At 35.1% G+C, this 14,378-nt stretch overlaps 1 protein-coding gene across 9 annotated transcripts in view; it reads right to left on the bottom strand.

The window, feature by feature from the left end:
• The window catches only part of CDH18 (cadherin 18), a 1,009,468-nt gene that overhangs the window by 60,074 nt on the left and 935,016 nt on the right, over positions 1-14,378 (bottom strand). For all 9 annotated transcript variants that reach the window (XM_045038559.1, XM_045038553.1, XM_045038573.1 and 6 more), the window contains one exon: positions 2,326-2,462. In XM_045038559.1, the coding sequence (XP_044894494.1) occupies positions 2,326-2,462 (137 nt within the window). The remainder of the gene's footprint in view (positions 1-2,325; positions 2,463-14,378) is intronic.

Genomic DNA, 14,378 nt, shown 5'->3' with positions numbered 1-14,378 from the left:
GATACACAAACTGGCACATCCAGACAATGGAATGCTATTGAGTATTAAAAAGAAATGAGCTATCAAGCCATGAAAAGACATGGCAGATCCTTAAGTGTGCCTATATTACTGAGGGAAAAAGCCAATCTGAAAAGGCAACTTACTGTATGATTCAAACTCTATGACATTCCAGAAAAGGAAAAACTAAGGAGCCAATAGAAAGATCAGTGGTTACCAAAATCAGAGTAAGTAGAGATGGATAAGCAGTATACATGGGGTTTTAGTGCAGTGACAATACTACGTATGATACTATAATAATGAATACGTGCCATCATACCTTTGTCTAAACCCAGGGAATACCAAGAACGAAACACGTTAAACTATAGACTTTGCGTGATTATGACGTGTCAATGTAGGTTCATCAGTTGTGACAAATGTATCACACTGGCGGAGGATGCTGATAATGAAGGATGTCATACATGTGTAGATGTGGGGTCTATTTGGGAAATCTCTGTCCCTACCTCTTAATGTTGCTGTGGACCTACAACTGCTCTACCCAAAAATAAAGCCTTAAAAAAATCCAGTTTATAAAAAGCATCGAGTACATTTCCGAAACAGAATATATTAGTAAATACTTTGGTAATGTGGCTGAATTTAAGGTTACTGTTTACGAACAACTGTAAATGGAAGGGCCCCCACTGATATTTAATAAGGCACTTATGACAAGCAACCAGTGAGTGCATGAATGTGCACTTCCCGAAACAGTCTCCAATATGGGTATGAAGTCCTCACTATTTCTCACTCCTTCTACATACCCATTTATAATTAGGATTACATTATGTTTTAGTAATGCTTATTGAGGTGTCCCTAAGGCTTTGAGCCTTCTAAAATTATCATCTATAAAATCCAGGATAATACAATCTATTACACTGCTTTACTTTGTAGATAGGTATTAACTGATTTCCCATATGAAGCACTAACAAATAGCAAAAAAAAAAAAAAAAAAAAAAAGAAAAAAAGCACTTACTAAATATATATTTAAGATGTTACTTAAGTAAAAATGGACATTTCTTTTGGTAATGATTGCAAATAATATAATTTCCATGGTATACATATACTCATGCACATTCATAAATTAGTTTCTACTTGATACAAATATTTTTTGGACTGAGGTGAGATTTAGAAACTAAAGTATGGTTTCTGATTGAAATAATTCTGGAGTAAAACCGGAAGTTATTTTAAAGTAAGTTTCCTGTTTTTTTTTTTCTTTTCTATAAATATCATTTTCTCCAAGGATTCTTTCCCTCCATCTTCTCTACACAGAACCTATTCCCAAAAACCACACAACCTTTTCTGAGTCTTTTCAATGTCTTCATCACTTCTTGGATATATTAATCCATTAATTCCTTTATTTTTGCAACTGATATTGAATGAGCTCTTATCACTTGACAGTCATTTATTTGTCATTAGGTGACAAAGAACATGTAATTCCAGTCCTAGTCTGGTTATTTTGAAAATGAAAATTAACCAGAATGATCATAAATGAACCCACTCATGTATTCTTTATAACACTCATTTAAAAGTAATTAGTGAATGCTTATTTTCAAAGAGAATATTATGCTGAAGAAAATTCTCTAAATGGGAGCCACTTGAGTTAATTTTGCAGATGTAAAAACATAAAAATTCAGGCAGAATATAAAAAGCTAGGGTAGTCTAATTATTGATTGGTAACGGGGGACATTATAAAAGTGCATAAACCATAAGGAGCTATCACCCCACACCCACTAGAATGATTATAATCAAAAGATACATAACAATAAATATGGGTAATAATATAGAGAAATTGGACCCTCCTAGTGCTTTTGGGAATGTAAAATATAGCTGCTTTAGAAAACAGGCTGGCAGTCCTTCAAATAGTTAAATACAGAGTTTCCATATGACTGAGATATCTCACTTCCGGGTATATACCTCAAAGCAATAAAAATGTGTCTACAAAAAACTTTCAAATGAATGTTTATAGTGGCATCTTTGGTGTTAGGCAGCCGTGCAACCCACAGAACAAGCCTCATGACTAGGAGGCCAACCAAATACTCTGACTCAGGGATGGGGAAGGAGTGTCCTGTGATGTCAATCTTCCACCAGTACGCTAGGATTAAAGTAAAAAAAAAATATATGAGATTTATTCACCACATCTGACAACGAGCAACTGCCTCTAATACGTTCTATACGCTCTGCTAGATGCTGGCACCACAAAGAGAAATGGTGAGAGCCCTGCACCCGAGAAAATCTCGGTAGAAATCGTCATGTACAAGTGACATCTTTTTTAGGACACATAAAGTAGCTTACCAGTTTCTGAAGCAGCAACTGTGATGTTGTACCACGGAGTTTCTTCTCTATCAAGAACCTTTGTGGTTCTGATGGTTCCAGAATTGGCATCGATGTTGAAAACTCTATCATCTTCGCCACTGTGGTCAATGAAGTATCTAGGGAAGGAAAGACATAATCCTTCCTTTTACACAATGATATAATGAAGACAACAAAGAAAACTAAAACAAGGGCAGTATTAAACCAGATATATTCAAATAGTAAATGCACATTTTTCGTTTCTATATTTGCCTCTTGAGATTTGCCTGGCAACTTTATATTTGCATAGAGTTGACATCAATTATTTTTTTCTGTCAGCCCTTAATTAATGTTTAGTCTAATTACTAATTCAAATTGAGAGAAACACCCTTCTGAATTTCATGAATACAATGGTAGTTACTAAAAACAGAGGGGTTAATAAGGGAGAGATGAAAAACTGCCTCTAGGAAGTCTATAGTACCTTGGAAGAAAAAAAAAACAACAACACTAAACTATGTTCTTTTTTTTTGACAGAGAGAGAGAGAGAGAGAGAGAGAGAGAGAGAGAGCGAGCACATGCAGGAGCAGAGGGGGAAAGAGAGAGAGAGAGAATGAGTCCCAACCAGTCTCCACACTGTCAATGCAGAGCCTGATGTGGGGCTGCATCCCATGAACCATGAGACCATGACCTGAGCAGCATTTGGGAGTCAGATGCTTAACCTACAGAGCCACCCAGGCTGACCCTAAAAACTAAACCCTTAGTTAAACTTTCATTTCTATATGTACAAAATTTTTAGGATAACAGGAGATGTCAGAGATTAGTTTATACCAGAGTTTCATTATAGTTGAGATTGAAGAGAAATACATAATAAAAATGAAAACATTTCAGTTAACTACCATAGTATCTCCATCACCTAGCTACCTTGTTTAGTGAAAAAAAAATGAGAAAGCAACTGAATGGGAGGTAGGTCACATTATTGGCCACAAATCATCTTCCTTCTCCAATGCATAAAAGGTTGTAGAGCTCTTTCACACTAGATTTGGTCTCCAGCTTCCTTTAGCAAATTGATGAGCACTGAATGTTGTAAGTGTTGAATCACTAAATTGCACAACTGAAACTTATATTACACTGGATGTTGACTAACTGGAATTTAAGCAAAAATTTCAAAAAAAAAATCAAAAAGAAAGAAAGAAAAGAAAAAGAATGAGTTGAAAGTGGCGGTGTCCTGTTTCGTATTTGGGGCAAGATTTCCGGAGACGTGGCATATTCCTCCTTATCCTCTGCCACCGACACAAAAGGAACATGGTGGGGCTGGCTGATCCACTGATCCCAGAAAGAAGATGAGAGACTCAAAGACAAGGTTGTCCCCCTTCAGGGTATACCACCTGCTAAAGCAGAGCTACCTAGTAAATGAGCGGATGCAGGATTGAATGCATTGGGGTTAAAAGAGCTGGCAAACACAAGCCAGGCTAGTTACCTTGATCTTCAGCTAGCTCAGACACACACACACACGAGAGGGCTATAAATATCTGCCCCTGGGTTTTGGAGTTTTACATTATCCAGCAACAGTTTATTAACATGAATATGAATTAAAAATATAGACAACAATCATATGTTCTAAACTATTTCTAGAACTATTAAAGAAGAGTGTTTTCTCCTCTCCTTAAATTTCTAATACTTCCCCCTTCTTCCTTAACTTCAGCTTCAGTAACATTTCATCCAGACCTGCGGAATAAAAATGAACTGATTAGGTACAAAGTACCAGGGGAAGAATATTTTCAATACAAGAAAGCAAAATGCAAGTATCCAAATTAAAGAAAGAACTTGATTTGGTTAAAAAACAATGTATGTCTCACTGGCTAGGCAGAAAGGATGAGAGGTATGTGGCTGGGGGTAGGATAAGCAATCCATGTACCATATGGTAGATAGTTCTTATCTTTTTAAAAAGGCAGTGAGGGATGGATAGATAGATAGATAGATAGATAGATAGATAGATAGATATAGATTGGTAGATATACATAGAAAGGTAGATATATAGATATATATTTTTTACGTTTACTTATTAATTTTGAGAGAGAGAGTGCACACACACATGCGCAGTGAGCAGAGGAGGGGCAGAGAGAAAGGGAGAGAGAATCCCAAGCAGGAAGCAGTCAGCAGGAGCCCAATGCAGGGCGTGATCTCACAAACCCTGAGATCATGACCTGAGCCAAAACCAAGAGTCAGACTCTCAACTACTGAGCCACCCAGGCACCCAAAAGGGGAATTGTTAAACAAAGGATATCATGTACCTATTTATGTACTGGAAAAATCACAGTGGCTACTTCGACTCTTAGATTGCAGAAAGTTAACAATTCAGAAAAGAAATAATGTTGTCTTGGACAAAGGTGAAAAAGGGAAGAAAATGGAAAGAACTGTATAAAATAATGTTATGTATTGGGCACAGACTATAGAATTTTTATTGGAAGGGCAATGACTTACAAATGACTTGTTTTTCATGTGGTAGCAGTGGTGGTGATGGTGTGCGTGTGTTTGATCTAGCATGTAATTGATAAGCCTATTTATGGAGCTGGATAGAGGTAGGGGGGCAAATAACTCCCTTTGGGAGAAAAAGAATTTGGGAGAAATCAATGATTTTGACATGCTATGCCTTAGAAGTCAAGTAGATAAACATGTGGAATAAAAACAGAGAGTTGGATATGAGTGTGGAGTTCAAGTGTGTTTTCTGAATAGGAAATATCCATTTGAGATATATAAGCCTAAATTGAAGCCTAATTTAATCCTGGGAACAGTATAATTTCATCTGGGAGAGAACTGTAGGAGAAAAGTTAAGTGAAGTATTGAGCACTACAGCACCCAAACTTTTGGGCTTAAGGCAGCCCAGCATCTGTACATGAGCAGGTGTTAGCAAAAGGAGAGGAACAGTCTAGGGGAAGAGACTAAGTGGGAATGGGGTGGCACAGAAGCCAAGAAAGGAAGGTATTTTAAGTGAACAATTAGAGTGAATTCTATTAAGAGGCCGAGTGAGGTTAGTAAGGGTTGATTGGATTTTGAAAGATGGGCATCATTAGTTAACTTGAAAAGAATATCTTCAATAAAATATAAAGTATGTTTTTTTTTTAAACAGTGGACCCAAGAGGATATTGAATGTGAACATATGAAGCCCCACAGTCATGATACTTTACTGGATACCGTCACCCAAGAATAGAGATCAGAGAAAGTGCTGCCATATATCATCAGAGAAGTGGTTCAATATTTTTTTTTCTTTTATTGGGGATATTAAGCACTGTCTTTGCTGAAGGTAATGATCCTTTTAAAGAGTGAAATACCTAAAATGGTAAAATTTATGAGAAGGTGAGCAGGATTGGGTTCCAGAGAACAAATACAGGGATTTCCATCGAAAGTAACAGAGACACTTCTTCCATTTTAGCATGAGGGAAATCTCAGAAGTCTGGTAAATACATAGGATACATGATTGTGATGGTGGAAATATTTCAAAATTCACCATAGTTTCTGGACCAGAGTATAAATGTTGAAATACAACTCCATGACTTTAATAGGTGTAATGTATGTAATGTAATGTAACAGAATACGTAGAATTTGAGGCAAAGGTGTGAAACCTTGTAACAACCTGTGGATAATCCTGCGCACACATTATAGAAGATTAATAGATCATGCAAATCAAAACTGTAGACCATCCTAAGAACACTAAAAGAGCCAGAATATAACCCTTGTAAACTGTGTTATCAAAGCAAGAAATAGACCATTTTGCATTGACTGTTCTAATAATAACTACATGCTAATTGAAGAAAGTTCAACATAATGAAGGCATTTAAACATGAAGAACAGGTGAAAAGCAAAACTGATTTCAGAGAAAATGTACGAAATCCAGATGCTACAGAACAGTGGGGAAGGGCGATGTCATTGGGCTTTCCCAAAACATTAGGTCATGGTACACTGAAACTGATTTTGACTTGCATTCACATCACAAAAAATTCTCATAATATTCTTTGTCCAGAGGCCTGATGCTGAGGATGAGGGCTGGATTGCTTAGAAGTGAGAAGTCTTGTCACGGGAAAGGAATAAGTTTTTTTTAAATGTAATCGGTTGGAAATCTGGGTTATTACATCATCTAAAGTTAGTTGTCATTAACCTGTCTTGAAGATACTTTCCATGTTTAGATACCCTAAAAACAGTGATTTCTGTATTGGAAAGTCAGACCTAAAATTAAAACATATTCAATTGCAAAGTTTTCTGCAAAGCTCAGATTACATTGTTATCAACACATCCCTATGAAATATGGGAGAACATGCCCCATCTTAGAAATCTGATCACTTCAGGGGCACCTGAGTGGCTCAGTCGGTTAAGCATCCGACTTGGGCTCAGGTCATGATCTCACCGTTCGTGGGTTTGAGCCCCACGTCAGGCTCTATGCTGACAGCTCGGAGCCTGGAGCCTGCTTTAGATTCTGTGTCTCCCTCTCCCTCTACCCCTCCCCTGTCCACGTTCTGACTCTCTCTGACTTTCAATAGTAATTAAACATTAAAAAACAATTACAAAAACAAAAAAAACAAACAAAAAAAAGAAATCTGATCAGAACTGAGCCGTCAGTCTGGGGAAAAAAAATTGGATTTCTGTTTCTAAGCTAAATTAAGACTATAAAATGCATTGTCTCAGGATCAGGCTAATCTGTTCTCTTTTAGGTACCTCACACAGAGCTTTGTAATGTAAATGCTAGCATTAGTGATTAAATACTTTCAGAATAAATATGCCCTTTAGCTGAATTAAATATATACATAAATATATTTAAATATATATATATATATATACACACACATATAAATATACATACATTTATATATAAATATATATAAATAAATATACATATATACATATATTTATATATAAGTATATGTATATTTATATGTATATATATATTTAACTTTTATTCCAAATGGTAGGTACAATGCTAGGTATGTGTCTTCAGTCTCATGTTATTTACTTCGTAGCTTTCTATGTGTCCTGACTCTCTTGGGAAATCTACAGTATAAGGGCTAGATATTAGGGGATGCTTGGATGTAGAGTCTTGTATGTGGAGTTGCAATTGAATTTCAACTCAAGTAGAACTAAATAGTTCTGCTTTATTCTAGCCTTGGATTTCTTCCTGGCCACACAAATACAAGCTCAGGAAAAAAAAGGAAAATGTGAGAAAAAAATAAACGATTTACAACTATTTGGGGGATTAAATGTAGAATCATTCAGTGCTAATTATATAAAATTAAGAAGTCACATGGGTCCACGAAACTGTTTACCAAATAAAAATAGATGAAAATATTCTCAGTAGGTAACTTTTAAAAATATTTTCATAATAACATCCACTTGTTTCCTTTTACAAACCTCTAAAAAGTCAACACAGCATCTTAATACTTTATGACGTCATATATAAATATTTAGGTGTTTTTCAATGCTAATGTTAATTTGGCATTTTCAGGGATATCCAGCAAACAGAAAATCAAGTAGCCATTTGTGTAGATGATGTACATTCTAAATTGGGATTAATGATAAAACTTGAGAAATTAAGGTTCTGAGAAGTATTTTTTTTTAATATTCTAGTCCATTGATATAATAAAGTAACCAGTGTAAACTGAGACAAGAGTATATGTAACTTGGCAAGATGTTTAAATATATTTTTCTTCAAATTCTACTTTCTTTCTTCATCTAAGACTATACCAAGATGATATATTTAAGACTTGAAGGAAACACACATATACGAGTTATTTACAAAAGCTATCTAAAACGAGGTAAAGAAAGGTCACATTCATGGAGCTTTCATGGTGTACCATATTGTGCTTTAAGTGTTAGTTCACTGCAAACTGAAAACAGTTTGCATGAGATGGGTACTATTAATAGCCCTTTTTTTTTACAGAGGAAGAAACTGAGGTATGGAGTGATGAAGAATTTTATCCAACATCAAGGAGCTAGTTAGGGCAAGAGATTAAAATAGAATATAAGTGCATTAAGTAATATTTGCAAGCTCCCTTTAAAAAGAAGTAGGCAATATTTAAGGCTTTATTCATTCAAAAATATTTCTTTGAAGGAGTACAAGAAAGGAATGAGGGATATTCAAAGAGAGGAAGTAAGAACTGGGAATTACTTAGACATGATTTAGTTAAGCAAACAGACAAGAAAAGGAAAAGAAATTATTTGCAAACTAACATGATTGATGCTCAGAGTTTAAAATCAGACAGAATAGTAAAATTCTAAGCAATACAAGACTTTAGACATGGTTTTGATCAGTCTTGAAGGGTAAGCATTAGGGAGAGGTACATTATGGATCATCAAGAAGGTACAAAATTTAAAACTAAGAGAGAGAGAGACACAGTGAGATATCTTAGTTCTGTTTGCAAAACTGGGTGGCACTTTTCAGACCACTATTCTTCTGGTATTGGCTACTGGCCTAGCAAGAGAAAAAGAGAAAGAGAAGCTTCCTACTGTCGCTTGTAGATACTATAAAGAAAGAAGTTCTTTCCTTCACCCATAGATTAGTGCTCCAATCAATATTATTGCCCTTACACATAGTGTTACACTTGAGTAATAAGAGCTTACTTTAAAATAAAATATATTTGTATTTATAGCATATTTATATGATTTAATCATATCTTCAACTTAGCTGGTGAGAAAATGGAACTGCTCTCTTTGTAGCAGAGGTGACTAGAGGTGGTTGGTGGGGAAACTTCAACTCACAGTGCATTTTTAAAGGCTAAATGAATAGATAGGCTCTTGAAGATGCACAGATAAAAAAGAAGAATGTTATAGGGGCTTTTCCCAAGAACAAATTTCCCAATTTCCATATACTTTAGAGGCAATAACCTCTTCAGACCCCTTGAAAACATCTATATTCTTCTACTCTGTGTACAAGCTGTAGGTCCTGGCCTTGATTTATTCAGAATGCAAAGATGAACTCTTTGGAAATTTGTTTCTAAAATAGATCTAGCATGTGTGAAAATGGTGTTACACAGTAAGGAAATTAACACAAGTCTGGAAACCAAGTGAATGATGTTCATCAAGCTAAACCACTTTTTAGCTCTATAATTTAATGTATCACCTGTCTGAGCTTTCTTTGTAAGCAAAATGCAGATATGACCTATGTCAAAATTTTATTGTGAGGATCATACAGGATAATATTTGAAACGATTTTATGTTTGAGTATCAAATGATAGGCCTCAATAGAGAAATTTCATTTGTTTTAATGCCTTTTAGGAAGGTTTTTTTCTCTTGGAAACCTTGAGAAGGTTCACAAATAGGAAGTGCTTTTTTTGTTTGTTCTTTTCTGTTTTGTTTTTTCTGGCAAAGTGATGTAAGCACAACAGGATCTGAATAAGGATTATTATTGAATGAAGAAGTTCCTCTGCATAAATAGCAATAACTACTGTTTGTTTCTAAAAGATCTATCGGAAAATTAAATTATTCGTAATTCCTTACTCAGTGCACATGAGTCATTTTATTTGGAAACTATATGAGAGTAAAGCTCTTTTTCCTTTCACCCATAGTAGCATAGGTGTATGACTTTGCCTCATAAGTGAATGAATAAACTAACCAAACTAACCGATTATTCAACAATATTAAGAAGACCCTGTTAATACCTAAAGTGAAATTAATTAAGGCATTCCATAGGAGTCATTACTTCTTTTATATACATTTGGTAGAAATAATAAGTCATCATATTTTACTTATCTAGAGCAGTATGTTTTCATATAGAGATAATTTTTTATGGATTCCTAATATCATTTATATATACACATTTGAAATTTGTTAGAATCATTCAGGAAACAAACAACTTTTTTTTTATAAGAATGAGAACTTAATTTATTTTCCTCTGTGATCGAGAGATATCTAAATACTGATAAAAGGACAGATCCACTTATACTTCCCACAGTATTTCAATGAACTCATAGTTCTGGATATTATCTCAAGCTGTAATATTGTGACACTCCATAGTATGTCTAGTTAATTCCTTGGACAAATATACAGACATATGTGGTCAAAGGGGTAGTAGGAGGGAGGAAATGTTGAGACAGATACAAGTTTTACTCTAATACGATGATTATGACACACCATTGTATCCCTACCACCACTAAATTCTCACTGCATCCTGAGTGAAATTATCACCAAGATAACATCTATATTCAATGCTACTTGTGAAATTTTATGATCAATGATCAATAAGATGTTGTCTGTGAGGAACTAGTAATCTCCTGGCTATAGACTAGAGTAAATACAATTTAAGCTTATGCCAGCTCAGATTTCGCCAGTAGTCCTTAAGAACCCTCTAACTGGACCAGTTCCCTAGTCAAACACTAACTAATTTCCCCTGGCACATAAATGGCATAGGCATAGGAGACAGGCATATGCATAGGCATAATGTACATTAGGCATAGGAGATTTTCTTGCAAAGTTGCCATCATCATGTACAATTCTGGGTTATAATTTTTATCCCTACAACTACCTTATTTCCTGTCATACAATATATGCATCATTTAATATTTCTAGTAAATATGTATTCATGAAATAAATAAAGAGAAAATGCATTACACTGAAATATGATGAAAGTTCATTATTCAAATTAGAATTTATGGACCAACAAATCTGCAGACAAGTTACGGCCACAGCAAACAGTGAATCTCAGTAATGATTCCTTTTATTCAAGTATTTTTCTTAACAGAAGCAACTTTAAACAAATTACCCAGTTCGTCATCTGACACTCAATTTCCCTTTGATTACGTAGGCATAGACTCAAGATAATTATTAGTCATGTTAAAGTGCACTGGAAAGTTATTTTTCATTTCAATAATAAAATTTCGTCCTCAGAGGCACCTATTACTTTCATTATAGTCTGTCCATTTCACTATAAGAAATTAATTTAAAACTTATGTAGTGGGAATCTATTTTTACAGTGATTTACTTATAGAAACATCAGTTGACTTGAAGTTTAGGAGACCTCTTCCTGTTGCCATATTTTAGATACTTCTAGATACAGAATGTGAGTGGTAAAGCAAATTTATTTGAGATTTTTGCCTCCCCAACAGCAGCTTTTGTAAGTTTTACTGACTATGATCAATAGATGGGATAAAGTTTAATCAATATACACCCTGTGGGATATGATAGTGATGTGGCTTCATCTTTAATTTAACCAAAAGTCACACATCTGCAGGATAGCTTAGATTCATTAAAGGATTTAAGGTTCCTGTAGCTTACTCTGGAGATACAATTTACTCCACAATCTATACATCCAGAAAATAATCTTTCTGAAAAAAAAAATAAACACAAGTACCATTTGCAACTTCATAGTGTGTATTGTGATCAATAAAATGGGGAGCACATATAGCACACATATACTTTAGAAAGCTTTTTAACTTCCTTAACCAAAACTTTGATCCAATGAAACAAAACTATCTAAAGAATTAAAATCTCTGCACAAATATGATGCTTCCCTCTTTTATTCATGCCTCTACGTAACTGAGATATCAGAAATTCCAATAATCCTGAGTTTTAGAATGCTATGGAACCATGATAAGCACTTATTATTTCTTTGAAAAATTTCTATTTGGGTGTTTTGTTTCCAGTCAGTAGACTAGCACAGTGTCCCTAAGCCAGGGTTTAAGTTTTCATTCCAGGGCTAAATGAGTTACACAGGCCCATCCAGAAAATAAGTTCTTCTTCTGGGGTCATGACTGTGATTTGGAGTGGTTGCCACCACAAACAAGGCTGTTAGATAAATTTGGGCCCCCGACTGGAAAAATCTGCAGGAGTCTTCTGTATCTTTATTGAAGCATGGTCAAAGTGACCACATTCTTATCCAGTCTCTGTGATTAGTTAGCTCTGTGAGTCATTCAACTTTCTTAGCCTACAGATATCTGTATCTATATAAGAACAGGGTCCCGTCCGTCATCTTTAGGTCCCGTTACATTCTCAAATGTCATATTCACATGACATTTAATGGTCAAGTTATTAGTGTAAATGTGCTAACTATATATAACGTGATACAATTATAAAACACAAGTCGTAGACAAAGACTTCTGATTTTAAGTGGGAGCTTGCTTTCTCTATCTCTGCCCTGTTTGCATGAAATGTCCCTAATGAGTTGTCTTTGTATTAGAAGACTATAATAGTTTTGATGAGGGTGGATGAGGGCTTGCTATTAATGATCCAGGTAAGGTATTCTTGACTTACAATAAGCTAAAGTTTTATAAATAAATTTTGCCTGTATAATAAAAAACCCATTGTATATCAGATGATATTTTTCACATGAATACATTTGAAACACATTTTCTGCTTATCTTTCATCTTCCTTCCATGAATATGAATCCTACATGCAAGCCTCCTTCAATATTTTTTTTACTCTACTTTTCAACTTTGCGACATGACTTTGTCATTATTTTGAAATATCTCTTACTTTTTGCTGTTATGGCATTCCAAATTAATGAAGTATTCCTAACTCCTATCTCATCACAAACCATGTGAAAATTTAGAAATGCATAGGAAAAACAAAGGCACCATTATAAGGATGCAGTAAATATACAGGAAGCATTTGTTCACTAAGGCTAGAACTAAACTCAAAAGTGACTGATCAAACACTTCAGCTATTTTAGCAAATTTTTAAAAATTTGGCAATATTTCCAAGTCTGATCAAAATTTTCTTTTGTTTCTTATATGAGCATATAAATAGGCTATTGTTCCTAAAAAGTGTCATGCTGAGCATTTGACACAATTATGCACAATTAATATTTCCTTCTGGTTGCTTTACGGTTATTATACACAGAAAACATTAACAATTTTAACAATAAGGTAATATACAGATAAAATCAGATATGAATCACAGTGGAAAAGAAGGAAAGTTGGGGGGACTGTACTCATTCATATAAATTTATACAAAAGCTCTTCATTCTATGAGAAATATTGAGGACTTCTGTAATCTTCTTACTGTTGCACTAGATCAAGTAGCGTATGTCTTAGACTTTACAATACGAGGAAACTCTAAAATTAAGAACAGTTTTGCTTCTGAGATGCCAAGAGTTAAAATGAGACTCGACTGTCTTCAGTATTTCTTTTCCTAGCATGTGAAATGCATCCACACAAATACAAGATGGCAAGTACTGGAATTCAATCAATGGGCTTTCTAAACATGTAATCATCTGCTTCCTACTTTATGATATGTGACTTCTGTAAATGCAGTTTTTGTTGTTGCTGTTATTAGTGGTAAGTTGAGATATATGGGAGGCCACATACCGCTGCTTTTATTTTTTTTAATTTTTTTTTTCAACGTTTATTTATTTTTGGGACAGAGAGAGAGAGAGAGCATGAACGGGGGAGGGGCAGAGAGAGAGGGAGACACAGAATCGGAAACAGGCTCCAGGCTCCGAGCCATCAGCACAGAGCCCGACGCGGGGCTCGAACTCACGGACCGCGAGATCGTGACCTGGCTGAAGTCGGACGTTTAACCGACTGCGCCACCCAGGCGCCCCATACTACTGCTTTTAAAAAAACAGGATTTTGGGTGTAAAGTAAAACTGGATCTAAATTTGGAGTCGGCCACTTTATGAACTTGACCAAATGACTCAACTTTCTGAGCCCTCAATTCTTCGTCTGTAGAATGGGATGAATAACATAGACACTTTAGGTTTCTTTCAAGAGCACTTAGCACGCTACTTAAAGCCCCTGGCCCACAGATAGCAAGCAAAGAACAGTCACTATTTTTAATGTGCCATTAAAAGGTCACATGATATAAGCTCACATTTCTAGAAAGCTCTCTCACTTCTCATGTCCAACATAGGATTGTTCGTCTCTCAGTAGCTATTCAAGAAATTCATAAATTCCATTTGTAATACACTGGGAAATGAGTACAGTCTGTTTAAATCAAGGGTTTCTACATTGCTAGTAAATAGCCTGGTCCTGATTCTATTTTTTTTTTTTTAAGTGATGGTTATATTGCTGCAAATTGCACATTCTTGTTTTGAGTTAAAAGAGACAAAAGCTAGACATGGTATGTTCTTAGAAAT

This window comes from Felis catus, chromosome A1 (assembly GCF_018350175.1).
Source record: "Felis catus isolate Fca126 chromosome A1, F.catus_Fca126_mat1.0, whole genome shotgun sequence".
Classification (NCBI taxonomy): Eukaryota; Metazoa; Chordata; class Mammalia; order Carnivora; family Felidae; genus Felis; species Felis catus.
The sequence above is the reverse complement of the archived record's forward strand: the minus strand, read 5'-3'. Positions and strand labels throughout refer to the sequence as shown.